This window comes from Somniosus microcephalus, chromosome 24 (genome assembly GCF_052327205.1).
Source record: "Somniosus microcephalus isolate GS21.2 chromosome 24, FLI_Smic_1.0, whole genome shotgun sequence".
NCBI lineage: Eukaryota > Metazoa > Chordata > Chondrichthyes > Squaliformes > Somniosidae > Somniosus > Somniosus microcephalus.
The window spans coordinates 32,312,641-32,334,782 of record NC_141010.1 but is presented as its reverse complement, the minus strand read 5'-3'; the positions used below and the strand labels follow the sequence as shown (position 1 = coordinate 32,334,782).

The 22,142-nt window shown below is 45.5% G+C and overlaps 1 protein-coding gene across 3 annotated transcripts in view; it reads left to right on the top strand.

Moving 5' to 3' along the window:
• LOC147101193 (amine oxidase [copper-containing] 3-like) overlaps positions 1-22,142 on the top strand; it is a 39,650-nt gene that overhangs the window by 5,883 nt on the left and 11,625 nt on the right. The window contains exon 2 of one of the 3 annotated variants that reach the window (XM_085966417.1): positions 6,616-6,726. The exons of 1 other annotated variant lie outside the window; for it this stretch is intronic. In XM_085966417.1, coding sequence (XP_085822543.1) covers positions 6,616-6,726 — 111 coding nt within the window. Of the gene's footprint in view, positions 1-6,615; positions 6,727-8,305; positions 9,976-22,142 lie in introns of those variants that run through there. One more of the 3 variants, XM_085966419.1, reaches the window with a different exon arrangement.

Here is a 22,142-nt window from a genome sequence, read left to right as displayed (position 1 = left end):
GTCTTTACACTGAGGACACCCTCCATTGTGTTGTGTGACACTACCGCCATGCTTAATGGGATAGATTCAGAACAGATCTAGCAGCTCAAAACTGGGCATCCAGGAGGCGCTGTGGGCCATCCGCAACAGTAGAATTGTATTCCACCACAATCTGTAACCTCATGGCCCGGCATATCACTCACTCTACCATTACCACCAAGCCAGGGGACCAACCCTGGTTCAACAACGAGTGTAGAAGAGCATGCCAGGAGCAGCACCACGTGTACCTAAACATTAGGTGGCAACCTGGGGAAGCTGCAACACAGGACTACATGCATGCTAAAAAGCGGAAGCAGCATGCTATAGACAGGGCTAAGTGATCCCACAATCAATGGATCAGATCAAAGCTCTGCAGTCCTGCCACATCCAGTCGTGAATGGTGGTGGACCATTAAACAACTAACGGGAGGAGGAAGCTCCATGAATATCCCCTTCCTCAATGATGGTGGAGCCCAGCGCATGAGTGCAAAAGACAAGGCTGATGCGATTGCAACCATCTTCAGCCAGAAGTGCCAAGTGGATGATACATATCGGCCTCCTCCCGAGGTCCCCACCATCACAGAAGCCAGTCTTCAGCCAATTCGATTCACTCCACAAGATATCAAGAAACGGCTGAGTGCACTGGATACAGCAAAGGCTATGGGCTCCAACAACATCCCGGCTATCGTGCTGAAGACTTGTGCTCTAGAACTAGCCGCACCTCTAGCCAAGCTGTTCCAGTGCAGCTACAACACTGGCATCTATCCGACAATGTGGACAACTGCCCAGGTATGTCCTGTCCACAAAAAGCTGGACCAATCCAACCCAGCCAATTACCGCCCCATCAGTCTACTCTCAATCATCAGCAAAGTGATGGAAGGTGTCATCGACAGTGCTATCAAGCGGCACTTACTCACCAATAACCTACTCACTGATGCCCAGTTTGGGTTCCACCAAGACCACTCAGCGCCCGACCTCATTATAGCCTTGGTCCAAACGTGGACAAAGGAGCTGAATTCCAGAGGTGAGGTGAGAGTGACTGCCCTTGACATCAAGGCAGCATTTGACTGAGCATGGCATCAAGGAGCCCTAGTAAAACTGAAGTCAATGGGAATCGGGGAAAATGTTCCACTGGCTGGAGTCATACCTAGCACAAAGGAAGATGGTTGTGGTGATTGAAGGTCAATCATCACAGCCCCAGCACATCGCTGCAGGAGTTCCTCAGGGCACTGGCCTACGCCCAACCTTCTTCAGCTGCTTCATCAACGACCTTCCCTCCAACATAAGGTCAGAAATGGGGATGTTCACTGATGACTGCACAGTGTTCAGCGCCATTAACAACTCCTCAGATAATGAAGCAGTCCATGCCTGCATGCAACAAGACCTGGACGACGTTCAGGCTTGCTGATAAGTGGCAGGTAACATTCGTGCCACAGAAGTGCCAGGCAATGACTATCTCTAACAAGCGACAGTCTAACCACTTCCCCATGACATTCAACGGCATTACCATCACCAAATCCCCCACCATCAACATCCAGGGGGGTCACCATTGACCAGAAACTTAACTGGACCAGCCACATAAATACTGTGGCAACAAGGGCTGGTCAGAGGCTAGGTATTCTGCGGCGAGTGTCTCACCTCCTGACTCCCCAAATCCTTTCCACCATCTACAAGGCACAAGTCAGGAGTGTGATGGAATCCACTTGCCTGGATGAGTGCAGCTCAAGAAGCTCAACACTATCCAGGACAAAGCAGCCCATTTGATTGACTCCCCATCCACCACCTTAAATATTAACTCCCTCCACCAGCAGCGTACCGTGGCTACAGTGTGTACCATCTACAAGATGCATTGCAGCAACTCGCCAAGGCATCTTCGGCAGCACCTCCCAAACCCGCGACCACTTACATAGAAACATAGAAGATAGGAGCAGGAGTAGGCCATTCGGCCCCTTGAGCCTGCTCCGCCATTCAATGAGATCATGGCTGATCATCCAAATTCAGTACCCTGTTCCTGCCTTCTCTCCATATCCCTTGATCCCTTTAGCCTTAAGAAATATATCCAACTCCTTCTTGAATATATTTAATGAATTGGCCTCTACTGCCTTCTTTGGTAGAGAATTCCACAGGTTCACCACTCTCTGGGTGAAGAAATTCCTCCTCATCGCTGTCCTAAATGGCTTACCCCTTATCCTTAGACTGTGACCCCTGGTTCTGGACTCCCCGACCATCGGGAACATCCTTCCTGCATCTAGTCTGTCTAGTCCTGTTAGAATTTTATAAGGTTCAATAAGATCCCCTCCCATTCTTCTAAACTCCAGCGAGTACAAGCCCAATCGACCCAATCTCTCCTCATACGTCATTCCTGCCATCCCAGGTATCAGCCTGGTGAATCTTCACTGAACTCCTTCCATGGCAAGAACATCCTTCCTCAGATAAGGCGACCAAAACTGCACACAATACTCAAGATGTGGTCACACCACGGCTCTGTATAACTGTAGCAAGACGTCCTTGTTCCTGTACTCAAACCCTCTCGCTACGAAGGCCAACATACCATTTGCCTTCTTAACCGCCTGCTGCACCTGCATGCTTACCTTCATCGACTGGTGCACAAGGACACCCAGGTCTCGTTGCACTTCCCCTTCTCCCAATCTATTACCATTCAGATAATAATCTGCCTTCTTGTTTTTGACACCAAAGTGGATAACCTCGCATTTATCCACGTTATATTGCATCTGCCATGCTTCTGCGCAATCACCCAACCTGTCCAAATCATACTGGAGTTTCTCGGCATCCTCCTCACAGCACACATGCCCACCCAGCTTTGTGTCGTCTGCAAACTTGAAGATATTACATCTAGTTCCCTCGTCCAGATCATTTATATATATTGTGAATAGCTGGGGTCCAAGGACCAATCCCTGCGGTACTCCACTAGTCACTGCCTGCCACTTGGTAAAAGAGCCGTTTATTCCAACTCTTTGCTTTCTGTCTGCCAACCAGTTCTCTATCCAAGTCAATACCTTGCCCCCAATCCCATGTGTCTTAACTTTACACGCTAATCTCTTATGCGGGACCTTATCGAAAGCCTTTTGAAAGTCCAAATACACCACATCCACTGGTTCTCCCCTATCTATTTTACCAGTTACATCCTCAAAAAATTCCAGTAGATTAGTCAAGCATGATTCAACTTTTGTAAATCCATGTTGACTTTGTCCGATCTTTTATAATGGACTCTAGCATTTTCCCCACTACCGATGTCAGGCTTACCGGTCTGTAACTCTCCATTTTCTCTCTACCACCTTTTTTGAACAGTGGGGTAAAATTAGCTACCCGCCAATCCATGGGTACTGTTCCAGAGTCTATCAAATTTTGCAAGATGACCAGCAATGCATCTATTATTTCTAGGGCCACTTCCTTAAGTACCCTAGGATATAGATTATCAGGCCCTAGGGATTTATCGGCCTTCAATCCCGTCAATTTCCCTAACACCATTTCCCTACAAATACTGATTTCTATCAGTTCCTCCCTTTCATTAGACCCTATGTTCCCCGACATCTCTGGGAGGTTATTTGTGTCCTCCTTTGTGAAGACAGAACCAAAGTATGTATTTAATTGGTTTGCCATTTCTTTGTTCCCCATTATAAATTCCACCTAGAAGGACAAGGGTAGCAGGCGCATGGGAACACCACTAGCTCCAAGTTCCCCTCCAAGTCACACACCATCCTGACTTAGAAGTATATCGCCATTCCTTCATCATTGCTGGGTCAAAATCCTGGAACTCCCTCCCTAACAGCACTGTAGGAGTACCTTCACCACAGGGACTGCAGCGGTTCAAGAAGGCGGTTCAACACCACCTTCTCAAGGGCAACTAGGGATGGGCAATAAATGCTGGCCTTGCCAGTGATGCCCAGATCCAATAAACGAATAAAAAAAAAGAGCAGTTTTTCAAGGAACGCTGAATATCTTGGAGGTATCTGTAATCCTGGGTGGATCCAAAACATGAAGGGTGGAATTTCAGTTGGAGCCGGAGACAGTTCTCAGTCATGTACTTTATGCAAGACTGAATTGACTGTCAGTTGTAATATTGGAATCATGTGAGATTTTGTGACACTTTAAAATAATGGAGCAGCTGACAGAGGCACCCAAAGAAGGGGGCATCTCACTGGAAAGAAGCAGAAAAGAACATTTCAATGAGGCTGACCTTCAGAGGCCCCTGGGTGAAATGTGAGCAAAAGAGAGAAAGCCTCCTGTGTGCCCGTGGCAGTAATCCTCAAAAAAGTGACTCATGTGCCATGTCGAGAGAGGTGTCAGTGGCACTGATCTTTTTATTTTATTCTTTCATGGAATGTGGGTGTCACTGGCAAAGCCAGCATTTATTGCCCATCCCTAAATGCCCTTGAGAAGGCAGTGGTGAGGCACCTTCTTGAACAGATGCAGTTCGTGCGGTGAAGGTACTCCCACAGTGCTGTTAGGGAGGGAGTTCCAGATATTTCCAAGTCAGGATTGTGTGTGACTTGGAGGGGAACTTGGAGGTGGTGGTGTTCCCATGCGCCTGCTGCCCTTGTCCTCCTAGGTGGTAGAGGTCACGGGTTTGGGAGGTGCTGTGGAAGAAACCTTGGCGAGTTGCTGCAGTGCGTCTTGTAGATAGTACACACTGCAGCCACGGTACGCCGGTGGTGGAGGGAGTGAATGTTTAAGGTGGTGGATGGGGTGCCAATCAAGCGGGCTGCTTCGTCCTGCATGGTGTCGAGCTTCTTGAGTGTTGTTGGAGCTCCACTCATCCAGACAAATGGAGAGTATTCCATCACACTCCTGACTTGTGCCTTGTAAATGGTGGAAAGGCTTTGGGGAGTCAGGAGGTGAGACACTCGCCGCAGAATACCCAGCTTCTGACCTGCTCTTGTTGCCACAGTATTTATGTGGCTGGTCCAGTTAAGTTTCTGGTCAATGGTGACCCACAGGATGTTGATGGTGGTGGATTCAATAATGGTAATGCCATTGAATGTCAAGGGGAGGTGGTTAGACTTTCTCTTGTTGGAGATGGTCATTCCCTGGCAGTTGTGTGGCGTGAATGTTACTTGCCACTTATCAGCCCAAGCCTGAATGTTGTCAAGGTCTGGTTGCATGTGGGCACGGACTGCTTCATCTCCTTTCTTCCCAATCTAAAGGCTGCTCTTTGACAACATCATCTGCAGACATATACACTGATGACACCCAGCTCTACCTCCACCCTGTCTTTTAACTCCTCCTCTGCTTGTCCAACATCCAGTCTCAAATGAGCTATGATTTCCTCCCACTAAGCACTGGAAAGACCGAAGCCATCACCTTCAGCCCCTGGCACAAATCCTTATCCTTGCCATTCTCTCTATTTCCTTCCCCAACCGCTGTCTCCATCTCAGTGTACTTTCAAACCCGAGCTTAGCTTCTGACCTCATCCTCTCCATTACAAAAACTGCCTCTGTCCACCTCCCTAACATCGCCTGCCTCCGCCCTGGCGCATTTCATCTGCGAACTGCGATCCTCATCCATGCCCTTCTTGCTTCCACACTCAACTATTCTAGTATTCTTCTGGCTGGCCTCCCTATCCACCCTCATTAAACAACAGCTCATCTAAAACTCTGTTGTCCGTATCCCATCCCACACCGAGTCTCGTTTACCCATCACTCCTTTCCTTGCTGGCCTACATTCTCTGGCTCAAATTTAAAATTCTCATCCTTGTGTTTAAATCACGCCAAGGCTTCACACTGTCCTAACTCTGTAACCTCCTCCACTACTACAGCCCCCTGCCCCACCTACCAAACTATCCATTTCTCTGACTCTAGCATCTTGCGCAACATCATGTCCTTTGCCGTATGATTGGCAGCCATGCCTTCAGAAACATAGACCCAGTGCTCTGGAATTTCCTTCCTACACCACTCCACTTCTCCACCGTCCTCTCCTCTTTTAAACCCTTCCATAAAACCCACCTCTTTGATGAAGCTTTTGGTCAACCCTGCTAATATCTCCACCCTTGGCTCAGTGACTGTGAAGCAAGTTGGAATATTTACTGTTAAAGGTGCTGTACAAATGCAAGTTGTTCATATTCCTGTTCCAAAGAGGTCTGATGTGGTGTGAGGTTCTAGGATGGACACTACATCAAAGGAAATGGAATTTTAGTGAAGGCAGGGTAAATGGAGTAAATAGAGACTGCTAAACAGATGAGAACACTTCATTGATAAGGTACAATCTGATGGCCCTTACAGTCATCACTGAGTAGTCCTCCAGTCTTCATAATGCTCCACTCCATGATCTTGTGCCTCCAAAGCAGCTGGGCCCACCTCCCCGGGATTCTTATGTCAAGCCTTTTTGGACTGCAAAGTTGTGCAGGGCACTGCAAGCTATCACTATGCAGGAGACACGCTCAGAATTACTTTGCAGAACCCCTCCAGATCTATCAAGGCAACGAAAGCTCTTCTTAAAACCCTATAGTTCTCTCAATTATAATTCTTGTATAAGCAAATGTCTCATTGTAGCAAACTGTGTGTTCACAACTCACAGAGGTCTCATGCTCCATGGCAGCAGAAGGTACACTATGTCATCATGAGCCATCTGATTATTGTAGATTCTTCCTTGAAGAGATCTGAGAGGCCAGAATGCATGAGGGCAAAAGTGTCATGGCAACTTCCAGCAAATCTGGCTTTCACAAAGACACCAAGGAGGTTTTATTGTACAGGTAATCCTCAAACTTACTTCTTTTTATCCATTACTTTATGTTACATGTAATTGAAGTAAGACTGATGAGTATATAGCAGTCTGTATCTGTTGTATCACAGTTTTGAATAGTGGCACCACATTAGCCTGTTTCAATAAGCTTGTAACTCTTCTGTGTTCAGTGACACCTTCATAATGATTGCCAATGCCTCAAAATCTCTTTATCTTGGCACTTTGGGACAATACCAAGTGTCCCTGGGGATTTGTTTATTTTCAGTCATTTTAGTCTGCCTCGGAATTCCATCGTGTTTATCACCAGAGTCATTACTTTTGCTTAAGTTATTTGTTTGGAGAGGACATGACTTCTTTTGTAATGACTTGGAGGGAGTAATTCCGAATGTCGATGACGAAGTCCAACACCGCCTTCAGTGTGCCAATGCAGCCTTCGATCGCCTGAGGAAGAGAGTGTTTGAAGACCAGGACCTCAAACCCAGCACCAAGCTCATGGTCTACAGAGGGGTGGCGATACCCGCCCCCCTGTATGCCTCAGAGACATGGACCATGTACAGGAGGCACCTCAAAGCACTGGAGAGGTACCACCAATGCTGCCTCTGCAAGATCCTGCAAATCCATTGGCAGGATAGGTGCCCCAATGTCAGTATACTCGCTCAGGCCAACATCCCAGCATCGAAGCTTTGACCACACTCGACCAGCTCCAATGGACGTGTCACATCGTCCGCATGCCCAATACTAGACTCCCAAAACAAGCGCTCTACTCGGAGCTCCAGCACAGCAAGAGAGACCCAGGTGGGCAGAGGAAACACTTCAAGGACACGCTTAAAGCCTCCTTGAAGAAGTGTAACATCCCCACTGACACCTGGGAATCCCTGGCCCAAGACCGCACAAAGTGGAGGAGAAGCATCCGGGAAGGCGCCAAACACCTCAAGTCTCTTCGTCGGGAGCAAGCGGAAGCCAAACGCAAGCAGCGCAAAGAGTGCACATCAACCCAAGCACCCCACCCACCTGCCCCTTCAACCACCACCTGCCCCACCTGTGACAGAGACTGTAGGTCCCGCATTGGACTCATCAGTCACCTGAGAACTCATTTTTAATGTGGAAGCAAGTCATCCTGGGTTCCGAGGGACTGCCTAAGAAGAAGAATGCCGAATGTTTGCCATCTTGTCCTCTCTTCAGTTTCAAGCTCATTTGCATCTTTTATGGTTCTCAGCTCTCTCAATGTCCCCATTTTCTCTGACAATTGGGGGGAAGTTGAGGCAGGGATGATTACAAAGAACCCAGAGAGGAAAGAAACATCACTGAGCTTAACTCCTGTATCTATTTGTATTTATTTCCTCTCACCATGGGTCATCTTATCCAATTCTTGTCCAGATTATTAAATTTAATATTACAGATTCTTGTTTTACTTACACGGGAACTGTGAATTCTGCAGCTGAAGCGAGATGGGGGGCGAGAATTTTTATTCACTATGTCAACGAACAGTTAAATTCTCAGAAAAGTACCCCGGATTGCAGAGCACTCTGGGACGTACATTCCAGACCCAAAGTCCTGGAAAGAAATGTATTGAGCAGATCGCATGCCGTGTTAGACGGTGGGTGGAGGCGACAGGCACTTTACTGATCAACAGTGAAACGATCAGAAGAGTTTAAAAACAAGACGGCCGTTTCACACTTTGCCAGTTCTTCGTTCATCATGAATTTGAAGGTTTTATTCGTTCTCTTGGCGGTGGCGTTGGCAGCGATTATCGCCCTGAACTGGATACTGCTGGTGGGGATGTCGAGGTCGGCAGCCTGCGAGAATCCCGAGATATATAAGGAGATCTACGACATATCTCAGAAGAGCAGGCTCTTTGCAGATCTCGGATCTGAGGAACTGCTGAAAACTGTGGAGTACCTGAAGCAGAACCTTGGGGTGAACCTCGTGAATTGCAGTAACGCACTTCCATCCGATAATTTCATTTACCTGATCGAATTGCAAGTCCCCGATAAAAGGGATGTCTTGATGTTTTTAGACGAGGGTACAGCTCAGCCAATGAAGGAAGCCAGAGCTGTGGTGATATTTGGGGCTCAAACTGACCCCAATATAACCGAATACATCGTGGGACCTCTTTCTAATCCAACCTACCATAAGAACGTTACTTCTCACAAATACCAGAACCTCAACTTTAACTCCAGACCAGTGACAATCGCTGAATATAAAAAGATCGTTTCACGAATGGGATTAGAGAAAGCTTCTAGACTTCTTAGGGAAAGTTTTGGCTCCGATTGGGAAAAATTGACTCCCCTGGACTCATCGCCTCGCGGCTTCAAACCGGGCGACAGAGAAACCTGGTTCCCCTTTGTTAGAAACATCAGTGGTTTATTTTTGCATCCTTTGGGGTTTGAAGTACTGATGGATCACAGCAGCACGAATGTCTCAGAGTGGAGTGTGAAGAAAGTCCTTTACAATGGCCAGTACTTTGACAGTATTGATGAGCTGGTAGATCAGTATGAGAGGGCGGCTGTGAAGAAGTTAACATTGCATCGAAATGAATCTGATCCCAACTATGCATCGCTGAAACCTCGCCAGAAGTTTAAAACCATCGCCCCATTGCAGTATCACCCACAAGGCCAACGATACCGTGTTCACCACAATCATGTTCAGAACGCTGGGTGGGATTTTGCCTTTCGGCTTAGTACTGTAACTGGTTTACAGTTGTTTGATATCAGGTTCCAGGAGGAAAGGGTCGCCTATGAATTAAGTATACAGGAGGCCAATTCTGTTTATGGAGGGGATACACCAGCTTTACTGAGGACGAAGTTTTTAGACAGCCATTATGGAATTGGGAAATGTTCTAATGAGCTTGTGAGAGGCGTGGACTGTCCCTATACTGCAACATACATCGACACCTTTCACTTACTAGACAGCGAAGAGCCGGAGCGGAAAAGACATTCCATTTGTGTTTTTGAACAAAATCGGGAAATACCCCTGAGACGTCACTATTCCAGCTGGTATACTCGCCCCTCTTATGGAGGATTAGCCGACAACGTGCTGGTCATAAGATCAATATCAAGCATGGGCAACTATGATTATGTTTTTGATTTCATATTCCACAACAATGGGGTGATTGAGACCAAGGTGCACCCGACAGGGTATCCACTAACTTCACTTCTTTTTAAAGACGGAGTTAACTATGGAGCAAAGCTTGAAGAGAACGTTTTAGGGAATATTCACACTCATTTCTTCCACTTTAAGGCGGATTTGGACGTGGCAGGTTGGTTGCCAAGGTTTCTGACCATTTAAACGTTTTAGATTAATCGGCTGGATTAGCGGTAGACAGGATCGTGCTTTAATGGTTACAAATCCCGAGGCTGGATTTTTCTGCACTGGCTGCTTGTAGTTGGAAAGGGCGGGAGTTGAGAAATGGGCATGGGATCCATTACGTTAGATCCTCGCCCTCTTTAGCATCCACCCAATTTTCCTCGGTCATTTCTGACAGAGATCACGAGTGTTTGGACAGGTACACTCAGATGAGGCAGTAAGAACACTGTAGTATGGGACGTCCCCATTCTCTATCCTTACTGTCTCAGTTGCAGCCAGTCCTGTCCATACAAAATAGACGTTCAAGGCACTACAGAAAAGGTGGAAGTAGATTGTAAGGATCCACGAGCCAAATGGCAGGGTTCTAACCATATTTCTCATCTGATTAAAAAATATATATATATTTGTGTTGCTAAAACGAAAGTGGATGATTAAACAGTTGCCTTTTGTGTCAGGTTGCCATTTATACCTCCTTCCCATTGTAAAGCGGGCAAAATAGACTTTCCATTGGGAATACCTCAGGATATTTTCTCTTTGGAGAAAGAAAAGGAACAATAGAGGTTGCACCAGAGGCACACCGTGCCTAGCTGCCAGTACTCCCACACCAGAACATATTAGTAGGTTTGCCAACTTTGGTTGGGGGTGTTCCTGGTTTGATCACGTGGCGTCTGCAAACGTTATTGCATTTAGCTTATAAAGGTTGGGTCCCCTGTAGTTGAGTACCTTTGCTCGTGGTTTCACACCAGCAGCTGTTGTGCAAGAGCAGTTCCGCAAAACACGGGGGCCACCTGCAACCAGGGGAAGAAGGAAAACCGCGGATGGGGAAGAGTGGAATCCGAAGGTAGGTGAAGGATTTGGGGGGGGGGGGAACAAAGATGGAAGGAACTTTGTATCCACCAGCAATTAATAGTAACTCAATGAAATTGTACCAATAACTAAGAGAGGCGGAGAGGTTTAGGAATGGAATTCCAGAGCTTAGGGCCTAGGCAGCTGAAGGCATGGATGCAATGGAGGAGTGATGAAAATCAGGGATGTACAAGAGACCAGAATTGGAAGAGCACAGAGATGGGGTGCCACAGGGATCAGTGCTGGGGCCTCAACTATTTTCAATCTATATTAATGACTTGGATGAAGGAAGCGAGTGTATTGTAGCCAAATTTGCAGACAATACAAAGATAGCTGGGAAAGCAAGTTGCGAGGAGAACATTATGGGCTGGATTTTGTGAATGGAGGTGAGTTGGAGGCAGGACTGCTGCTTGTGGTGTCAGTGTCCCACCTCCATCCTCGCCTGACCAATCAGAGAGATTTTCCCCTGATTGAGCTTGTTAAGCCCGCCCTGCGGGCTCAGCAGGCCAATTAGGGAGGAAGTCACTGACAGATCACGTCAACGTCAGACATGCTATCTGTCAAGACTTCTTGAAAGAAGAAATGACAGCGTTTGACAGCTCTGTGAAGCTGTCAAACACTGCCCTTCTCTTTAGTTTGATGAGTCTTTGTGGTTGTAATGTGCTCAACACACCGACACGGGATGTATTCCTTCAGCCATCAACATGAGGCTTCTTTATTCATTTCCTTTCTCTGTTTACTCTCCGTCGCCCCCTACTGGGGCGGAGGGTAACTAGTACCACAGTGGTGAGGGCACATCAAACCTTTTAACTTTGTAAATTTCACATGTCTGTAAGATTGGAGGATCCAACAGCCATTATGTGAAATTGACAAGGAGAATATCAGCTCTCCCCATCCAGCGCGGCTAAAGGCTGTAGAAAGAAAACAAGGTAAGTGAACACTTTTTTAAACTTATCACTCACCTTACATACTTACCACTCCACACTTGCACCCATCACTCACCTCTACATCTTACTTCCAGGTCCCTCTGACCCCCGCAGACCTCCTCCATGTCTCCTCCAACACGGCGGGGTTCTCCAAGGTCGGGAAGCCTTCACCTGTGAAGGTAAAATGGCACAAATCCTGGATAAAGGGCACGGAGGCGGGATGGGGGCGGGTTTGCCATCCGCCCCCACTTTCTTTGATTTTAACGGCTGTCCCGCCTCCATGCCCGCCTCCTCGGGGCTTGGAAAATCCAGCCCAAAGAGTCTGTAAAGGGATATAGATAGGTTAAGTGAGTGGGCAAGAATTTGGCAGATGGATTATAATGTGGGAAAATGTGAAGTTATCCACTTTGGCAGGAAGAATGCTGCGGTACAGAGGGATCTGGGTGTCCTCGTATATGAAACGCAAAAAGTTAGCATGCAGGTACAGCAAGTAATTAGAAAAGTAAATGGAATGTTGGCCTTTATTTCAAGAGGGATAGAGTATAAAAATAGGGAAGTCTTGCTACTACTGTACAGGGCGCTGGTGAGACCACACCTAGAGTACTGCGTACAATTTTGGTCCCCATATTTAAGAAGCCAGTTCAGAGAAGGCTCACTAGGTTGATTCCTGGGATGGAAGGGTTGTCTTATGAGGAAAGGTTGAGCAGGTTGGGCCTATACTCATTGGAGTTTAGAAGAATGAGAGGTGATCTTATTGAAACATATAAGATTCTGAGGGAGTTGGACCGGGTAGATGCTGAGAGGATGTTTCCCCTCGTGGAGGAATCGAGAACGAGGGGGCATAGTCTCAGAATAAGGGGTCACCCATTTAAGATAGAGATGAGGAGGAATTTCTTCTCTCAGAGGGTCGTGAATCTTTGGAATTCTTTACCCCAGAGAGTTGTGGAATCTGAGTCATTGAATATATTCAAGGCTCAGATAGACAGATATTTGAGCTATAGGGGAATCGAGGGTTATGGGGAGCGGGCAGGAAAGTGGAGTTGAGGCCAAAATCAGATCAGCCATGATCTTATTAAATGGCGGAGCAGGCTCGAGGGGCCGAATGGCCGACTCCTGCTCCTATTTCTTATGTTCTTATCTCAGAGGGGTGTAGGGCTGGAGGAGGTTGTAATTAATCCCTAAATTCCCCAGAAAAAGTAACTACATCATTAACTTCTGCCTGCTATGTTATTTGTTATCCTGTATATTAAAAGATAATTAAGATTTACTTCAGAATTTTGAACAAACAACATTTCAAAAAGAGAGAGACAAAAAAAGCAAAGTTAAAAAAGAAAAATAGCTTAAACTGGCCCAACAATCCATTGTGATCAACAGTGCCACGTACAAGTGTGAGGAACCATTGTCAAAGGATACATTTACACTGCAATTATTGATGTGAGACTAGAAACTGCAGTTCAGGTTATAGCTACGTAGTTTATGTAGCTTGAACCTGGCTGAAACTTTATCTTGTTTATAAGAAGGCTTTGCACGTCCCTGGATATATCATGTGCAAGGCTCCTTCCCAATAGTTTGAAATGTAAAAGTTTAGAGAGCCTGTTCATTAAACAGTTAAATTGAGGTGGGGTAGGTTTAGTAAGTGTACCAAAGATTAAAGAGAGCACTTGAGCACTTTGTAAAGCAGGTTTGCGGTGGATTTACACTCCATGCAGTGTCAAACCAAAGCAGTGTGAGACTACAACCTCCGGGAGTCTCATCCATTTCATTCTGGAGTCCGGTCAGTCCCTCTTTCCAGATTTATACTATAAGTTTAGCATTGGTGAGAAGCAGAAATCACTTTGCACCAATGCTAACTTAGTGTGTAAATGCACCACAATCTGCCTGCTTGATTGTTGAATGAATACGGAATACCACAAGTCAGAGATGATGTGGTAAGTGGCAGAGGACAATCATCAAAGATTAGGGATCGGGCTGGAGTGATAACGAATGAAAAGGGGAATGTAAGTATAAATCCAGCCATATGAATAAACAATACTAGCAATGTACACCTATCCCATATATGACTGTAGATATATAGCAAAGATCACAAATGGTCCCAACTAGGGTCATGGAAAAGACCACAGTTCAAATACTGAGTACAAAATCACTACATAAGTAGAGGTAAGGGACAGGATTAAAGAAGCTCCAAAATAAAAACAGAAAATGCTGGAAATATGCAGCAGGCCAGGCAGCATCTGTGGAGAGAGAAACAGCGCCAGTGTTTCAGGTCGATGACCTTTCGTCAAAACCGGAAAAAGTTAGAGATGTAACAGATTTTAAGCAAGTGCAGGGGCAGGGAAAGATGGGAGGGGAGGAAAGAACAAAAAGGAAAGTCTGTGATAGGCTGGAAGGCAGGAGAGATTAAATGACAAAAGGTATGATAGTACAAAGCAAAAGGAGATGGTAATGGGACAAGTAAAGAAACAAAAGATGAGTCTAGATGAGGTGTAAATGGGAATGGCAGAATCCTCAACAACTGTCATCGGAAAAAATAGGAGCAGAGGTTCTGGTCTGAAGTTGTTGAACTCGATGTTGAGTCCAGAAGGCTGTAAAGTGCCTAATCGAAAGTCTAGGTTGCTGTGGGAGTCAGTGGGCTTATAGTGGATGTTTGTCAATAGCCTATCCCCTGAAATGGAGACAGAGAAGTCGAGGAAGGGAAGAGTCGGAGATGGATCATGTGAAAGTGAATGGAATTTTTTAGTTCAGGGTGAGAGCAGGAAATGGCACCGATACAGTCATAAATGTACCAGAAAAAGAGATGAGGGAGGGGACCTGAGTAGGACTGGAACAAAGAACTTGTTCTGTCTCTTCCCGCCTACACCCGCGACTCTTCCAACACCCTTCACCACTTTAACAGTTTCCAGTTTCCTGGCCCCAACCATCTCCTTTTCACTATGGACGTCCAATCCCTCTACACCTCCACCCTCCACCAGGGCGGCCTGAGGGCACTCTGCTTCTTCCTTGAACAGAGGCCCACCAGTCCCCATCCACCACCACCCTCCTCCGCCTGGCTGAATGTGTTCTCACATTGAACAACTTCTCCTTTGACTCCACTCACTTCCTCCAAATTAAAGGTGTTGCTATGGGAACCCGCATGGATTCCGATCTATGCCTGCCTTTTCGTGGGATATGTGGAACTTTTTTTGTTCCAGTCCTACTCAGGTCCCCTCCCTCACCTCTTTTCCCGGTACATTGATGACTGTATTGGTGCTGTTTCCTGCTCTCGCCCTGAACTAGAAAATGTCATTCACTTTACTTCCAACTTGCACCCTTCCCTCACCTTCACATGGTCCATCTCCGACTCTTCCCTTCCCTGACTTCTCTGACTCCACTTCTGGCGATAGACTATCGACAAACATCCACTACAAGCCCACTGACTCCCACAATTACCTGGACTACACTTCCTCCCACCCCACTTCCTGTAAGGACTCTATTCCATTCTCCCAGTTTCTCCATCGCACCTGTTCTGACGATGCCACCTTCCATACTAGTGCTTCGGATATGTCCCTCCCCTCCCCTTTCAGCATTTCAAAGGTACCGCTCCCTCCGCAACACCCTGGCCCACTCCTCAATCACCCCCAACAGCCCTTCCCCTCACCACGGCACCTTCCCATGCAAGCGCAGGAGATGCAACACCTGCCCTTTTACCTCCTCCCTTCCCACTGTCCAGGGCCTCAAACACTCCTTCCAGGTGAAACAGCGATTTACTTGTACTTCTTGCAATTTAGTATAGTGTATTCGCTGCTCACGATGCGGTCTCCTCTACATTGGCGAGACCAAACGGAGATTGGGCGACCGTTTTGCGGAATGCCTCCGTTCAGTCCGTAAGGGTGACCCTGAGCTTCCGGTCGCCTGTCACTTTAATTTTCTGCTCCACTCCCACTCTGACGTCTCTGTCCTCGGCCTCTTACACTGTTCCAATGAAGCTCAACGTAAGCTCGAGGAACAGCACCTCATCTTTCGATTAGGCACTTTACAGTCTTCTGGACTCAACATTGAGTTCAACAGTTTCAGACCATAACCTCCGTCCCTATTTTTTCAGATGGCAGCTGTTGATGATTCTGCCATTCCCATTTGCACCTCTTCAAGACTCATCTTTTGTTTCTTTACTTGTCCCATTACCATCGCCTTTTGCTTTGTACAATCATTCTTTTTGTCATTTAATCACTCCTGCCTTCCATCCTATCACAGACCTTCCCTTTTGTTCTTTCCCCCCACCCCCCCTTTCCCTGCCCCTGCACTTGCTTAAAATCTGTTATATCTCTAATCTTTTCCAGTTCTGATGAAAGATCATCAACTTGAAACGTTAACTGTCTCTCTCTCCACAGATGCTGCCTGACCTGCTGAGTATTACCAGCATTTTCTGTTTTTATTTCAGATTTCCAGTATCCGCAGTATTTTGCTTTTGTATTAAGGAAGCTCCAGTTGGATAGATGCTGATCGCAGAATTGCTTCATCTGACAAGAAGAAGGCAGAGATACAGATCCCCTAGAGTCCACTCCTACCCACCCAGCCAATTGCATCATCAGTCCAGTAGCAACTATCACAATCTGGTCAAGAGGAGTCTCGATCAACTCCAGAATTTGAGTCCACCTCTGTAGGAATTGTTCTGGTATAGTTGTGGGTAAACCTACTTAGACTGGACCATCTGTCAGAGCATGTGAATTCAGGTGCACCACAGTGGTAACTTTGCTTGACTTCACATGAATGGGATAGTGTAAAAGTGGAGGTTGATTGAGTGGTCTATTGCAGGGCTAACCAGAATCTCGTATGGGAGACTTTAGAGGCACTGTAAAGGATCTAGGCAAAGGAATTGCCAGTGTTAGATTTGTCCTATTTGACAATTGATGCTCAGTAAACTATATCCCATGAACAGGTCCAAGAAATGGGTGAGAGGCTCCTCCAATACATATCGGAACCAAAGTACAGAATTGGTCATGTACTTTCTTAATCAAAAGTAAATATGACCTTGAAATTATCCTGCATGATGGTGTCCTATGTTATGAAACTCCTTTCTCTGCTATTTTAATGGAGGACCTCTGTTAAAATAGTGGAGAGGAATTTCATATGAACATGTTAAGTATTGATATGCTACTGTTCCGCAGTGTAATTTCAAGGTCCTTATATTTAATGGTATTGTATTTATCTTGATATTAAGACATTGAGCTGTCATTTTGGGAGTTTGAAAATGATTTCTGCAATTAACACTGTGACATTTTTACCCGCCAGTGCAGCCTAGAAATTGCTGTAGCTAAGCCAAAGTTAATGGTGTGTTTCAGATGGTTTTGAGAGTAATTTTGCTTGGTTGTTAACCCCCAATATTCCTAGCTATGAAGCTGTGCAAGTAGGCTGCCGCGTTTCCTACATTACAACCGTGACTACACTACAAAAGTACTTCCTTGGCTACAAAGCGCTTTGGGACGTCCTGAGGTCATGTAAGGCTCTATATAAAGGCAAGACTTTATTTATTTTCTTTTTATGTGTCATTCATGCGAGTTCCTGGCTGCATAGCGCGCAGGCCAATGCAGCAGTCAAATGTGTTAAACCGTTGACCCGCATCTAAATGATTTAAACTGCTGCATTTTTGGTTGGGGAAACAGGTCGGGAGTTTGCGATGAGAAATTGGAGGAAAATGGATGCTTCTTCCCTGCAAACTGCCCACTTTGCCATTGCAGCACTCTTACAGGAAGTGTGGGTAAGGAGGGTTGGAAGAGCACTCGCCTCAAAAAATACTTGCTCAACAAGCCTGGCAGGTGCTATTAGACTGGGTCAATACTTTCTGCAGCACCCAGAAGTCCCAGATAAAAGAAAGAAGTACTTGCATTTATATAGCACCTTTCACAACCTCAGGGCGTCCCAAAGCGCTTTCCAGCCAATTAAATACTTTTGGAGTGTAGTCACCATTGTAAGGTAGGAAACGCGGCAGCCAATTTGTGCACAGCAAGGTCCCACAAAAAGCAATGTGATAATGACCAGATAATCTGTTTTAGTGATGTTGGCTGAGGGGCAAATATTGGCCAGGATACAGGTCAGAAAGATGGCAGATCTGAAGAAAGGTGCCACAGTAAGGCTACAGAACAGTTTTTTTATGTGAAGGAATGGCATTAAGTATGCGTGGCACTATGATTTGTAACTTGTTTACTGCTGCTTCACCCAAAGCATTCATACAAATTTATTCTATGGTGTCCTACAAGGAGACAAAGAGCCTATTGAATGCTTTACATGCATAACTGTTCTGCAACATGGCATCAATACAAACAGCAGTTCAGAAGTGAAACTTTTGTCCTACTGAAATCTAAAGGGACTTAAGACAGCCACATGATGCATGCTCATTTACTGTCACCCAGGATAACTACAGAGTGGGCAGATGCCCATCACTGAATGCTCGCTAAACTTACAGCATCTCAAGAGTACTTCTCTGTTTGCAAGACAGGATGACACATAATAAAAAGGAGCAGCCCCAAATTGGAAGAAACTACAAGCCCTTGGCTTCCTTTGAGGACGCCACCCTGAACTTAATTGGTCAAGATGTGGAGATGCCGGTGTTGGACTGGGGTGGACGAATGTAGGAAGTCACACAACACCAGGTTATAGTCCAACAGCTTTATTTGAAATCACAAGCTTTCGGAGGAGCAGTGCTCCGAAAGCTTGTGATTTCAAATAAAGCTGTTGGACCATAACCTGGTGTTGTGTGACTTCCTACATTAATTGGTCAAGAGAGATGGGGAGGGTGAGAGCAAGGCCTACCTTAAGGTCTATTACCATTCTCTTCTTGTCATGACTTGCCTCCTACTCATTGACCTACAAACAAACATTTTTTCCAGAAAAACATCAGCTGCAGTATATTGCAATGCATGTATTGTCAGAAGGTGCCTTTTGGAGCCTGCATTAGGCCCGGAAAAACAGTCTGCAGAGCACCGACAGTGTTCCCGAGAAAGCCTCACAGCACACTGTACCACTTGATATACCTTAAATAGCTACAGAGACTGGTAGTTATAACTCAAACAGTTGGCTTTTAATAGCTTAGAACTGGACAGAACAGAACACACATGTTAGCCTTCTGACCAGCTTCTCAGAAGTGAACTAGGAGGCGGAGCCAGGGGCGAAGTAACAGATCAGGACAATCAATGGCACAGCAGAGTGGTATACAGTACATCAGCATTCCTGGCCAACCAAGAAAACAGCAGGGTTACAATAGATTACAATAGGAAACTATACACAGGTAGAATAAGGTATATACTTATAAGACTTATTTCACCACACCACTCTAGTCAACTTTCACATGCCTCAGCAGCAACACACACTCTGTAAAATGTAAATAATGAGCTTGAGGAGCTAGCACCAGGTGAGTCACAACACACGAGTGAGGAGGAGCACGTGGCAGTGACAGATGAGGAGCAGGCACCTCCTGTCCGGAGTGTGGCGCGCTTCCTTGCTCTCTTTTAATGCCTGGGGATTCATACCTCACAGAGCTTAATTGTAAAAGATGATTGTTTTCTGACCAAGGCTTTACACTGACAGAAATGTCTAGGTTTTATATCCGGTAGCTGGCTCCTTGGTTTAGCATCTTGTGTAAAGATAGTATGAGTTGAAATCTTCCTGCTGGGAATCACACTCAAACCTTTTCTATTAGAGAGGAAAGTAGCACATAATCAAACGAATGGGCACAACATTCACAATAGTGCAGTTATACTATTCAATTTGCATAGATGTAAACAAGAATCAGTTTGGCATTTTGTACTGACTGTGAGACTCTTTGTAGGAAATGATTGTAACTGAAAATAATCTCAATGATGTTAACAAATAATGATGATCTCTGAAAGGAATTTGTACTTCTTGAGCATTACGGGATTTGTGTATTGCATTCCAGAGTTAAAGCCCATAAAGCTGAGTTTTGAACTGAGAAATAAGATAGCTGCCTTTTAGTGACCAAAAGCATAACCATACTTTCATATTCAAAGCATGTTTTGCTGTTAGAGGTGGCAAGTTCACAGCCTGACTACATAACAAGAACAAACTGGTCGAAGCTTCAGTTAACTGCTTTTTAAAAATTTGTTCATGGGGTGTGGGTGTCGCTGGCAAGGCCAGCATTTATTGCCTATCCCTAATTTCCCTTGAGAAGGTGGTGGTGAGCCGCCTTCTTGAACCGCAGAGGGCAGTTAAGAGTCAACCAGATTGCTGTGGGTCTGGAGTCCCATATAGGCCAGATGGCAGATTTCCTTCCCTAAAGGGCAGATGGGGTTTTACGTTACATAGCTTGTTATTTCCAGATTTATTGAATTAACTGAATTTAAATTCCCCAGCTGACGTGGTGGGATTTGAACTCATGTCTCATGGATTACTAGCCCTGTAACATAACCACTATGTTACTGTACCCATTCGCACTAGCAGTAATAAATAATCCACCATTTCGCAAAGAAGCTGTGGTGTGTCTGCTCATTACCTGGTTTCAGAAGCGCTGAAAGATGACACAGCACAAGACGCAAGCATTTGGTGAGATGGCTATTCATGGACTGCTGCCAATTCGTACCATCTGATTGAACATCTAACTCGAGACTGGAAGAGGTTCAAGCAAAGACATATCAATTATGAATTAACCACAGCCATTGCATAAAAAGTGATGTCTTAAAGTAGCAACACTCCTAATGATTGATATTAAGCTGTAGAGGAGTTTAGTAGAACCACATGGGTCATCAAAAGAAAATGCAGAATGTTCTGAACAAGTTTGAAAACTTTGCCAGCCAAGGAGGGATCCCATGTATGAGATGCATTCTGTAAAGTCTGTAAGTTGTGCAGTAAATAACTTCAGAGACTTTAGGAGTACAAACAAAACAGGTCTTTACTATTCAGAGGTCTGGGCGATTTCTGCCCTAGTTAACGTATCACAACCCTTATATACTGGTGTGGTCACTATCGGTATTACAGTATACATGAGCCAATAAATAGTGCCACCCTGAAGTAGTGCTCTTAAAGGCGAACGGTCACATTCTATAGTTCCCTTAAAGGTAAACGGTTACATACACAACACTCCTCCCTTCCTAGCTTATTACTTACAGAATCCCGTTAAACATACAATCTTCAATTTTATATAAACAGGTTGCAGATATACTCTCGATGGAGTCAACGTCATATAACTTCATGTTTAACATAACATAATAACATATATATCTTCATGTCAAAACAGATCACAGATTCAGTCTCTGTGGAAAACAGTTCATAGATTCAGTCTCTGTGGTGTAGTCGGTTCACATTGCTGGAGTGACTCATTCAATAGTCCTTCCATGGGTTTAACAGTTTGAACTTCCGAACTGAATTGGCTCCGTTCGGAGGGACCACGTGTGTGATCTGGTAGAGGTAATCATGGTTCAGATGGGTCATCTTCTGTTTTGACTTTTCCTTTTCTGCTTGGAGACTCTCTGGGCTCCACTGTCAGCTGCCAGCTGCATGCGCAGTTCCTCCTTCTCTTCCTCCTTTTTCCGTAGTAGAGCCACCTTCTCCCGATGTTCCGTAGACTTTCGGTGCTCCTCCATGATATCTGTATGGTGGGAGTCGAAGTTACAAGTTGGGCAGGACAGGACATAGTAATATTCGGAGTCGTCCTGAGCTAGGCCAGCGAGAGGGTCTTCTATGTCCTCCCTACCCAGCTGGACGTCAGCCAGCTTTTGTTCCAAATCCAGACATCTTTCCTGAAGAGACTTCTTCACGTGTTCCGCTTCCTCTAACTTTTTCTGGGCTTTCAGCAAGTTGTTTACTAATGACCTCATTTGTGATTTTAATACTTCAACTTCCTTTGGAGATTGATTGATCGGACTATTCAATCCCTCTACCGGAGCAGTTGTTTCAGCGTTCTGTTGTTCAACCTTGACATGAGTCAGCGTACTTTTGGTATCTAAGGGTTGCTCTGCTGCCATCTTCTCAGTCTGTGTTGCAACCTCGGCTATTTCAATAACTTTTGAGAGCTCCAAACCCTTCTCCTCTGACGATTTAAGCTCATGTTCATGGCCCATTCTTACGGTCTCTGTGTTTCTTACAGTTCCCTTTTCTTCCACTGAAAAGATTTCCAGTTGCATCTGTTCTTCAAGTCGTTGGACCTCGGCCATTGCCGCTTCATATTTATTTTGTGTTTCCTTTAATAATTTAACGAGTTCTTGGACATCCTGTATTCCCTGTTCTGGTATGTCTTCCACCACTAATTTTTTTCCTATGGATTGAATCCCTAACGATGAGTCAGCCTTGGCCTGAAGCTCATCAAACATTTCCTGCAGACTTTGTAATTCTTGCTTATGGTCAACCTTTAGTCGTTCATGTTCTT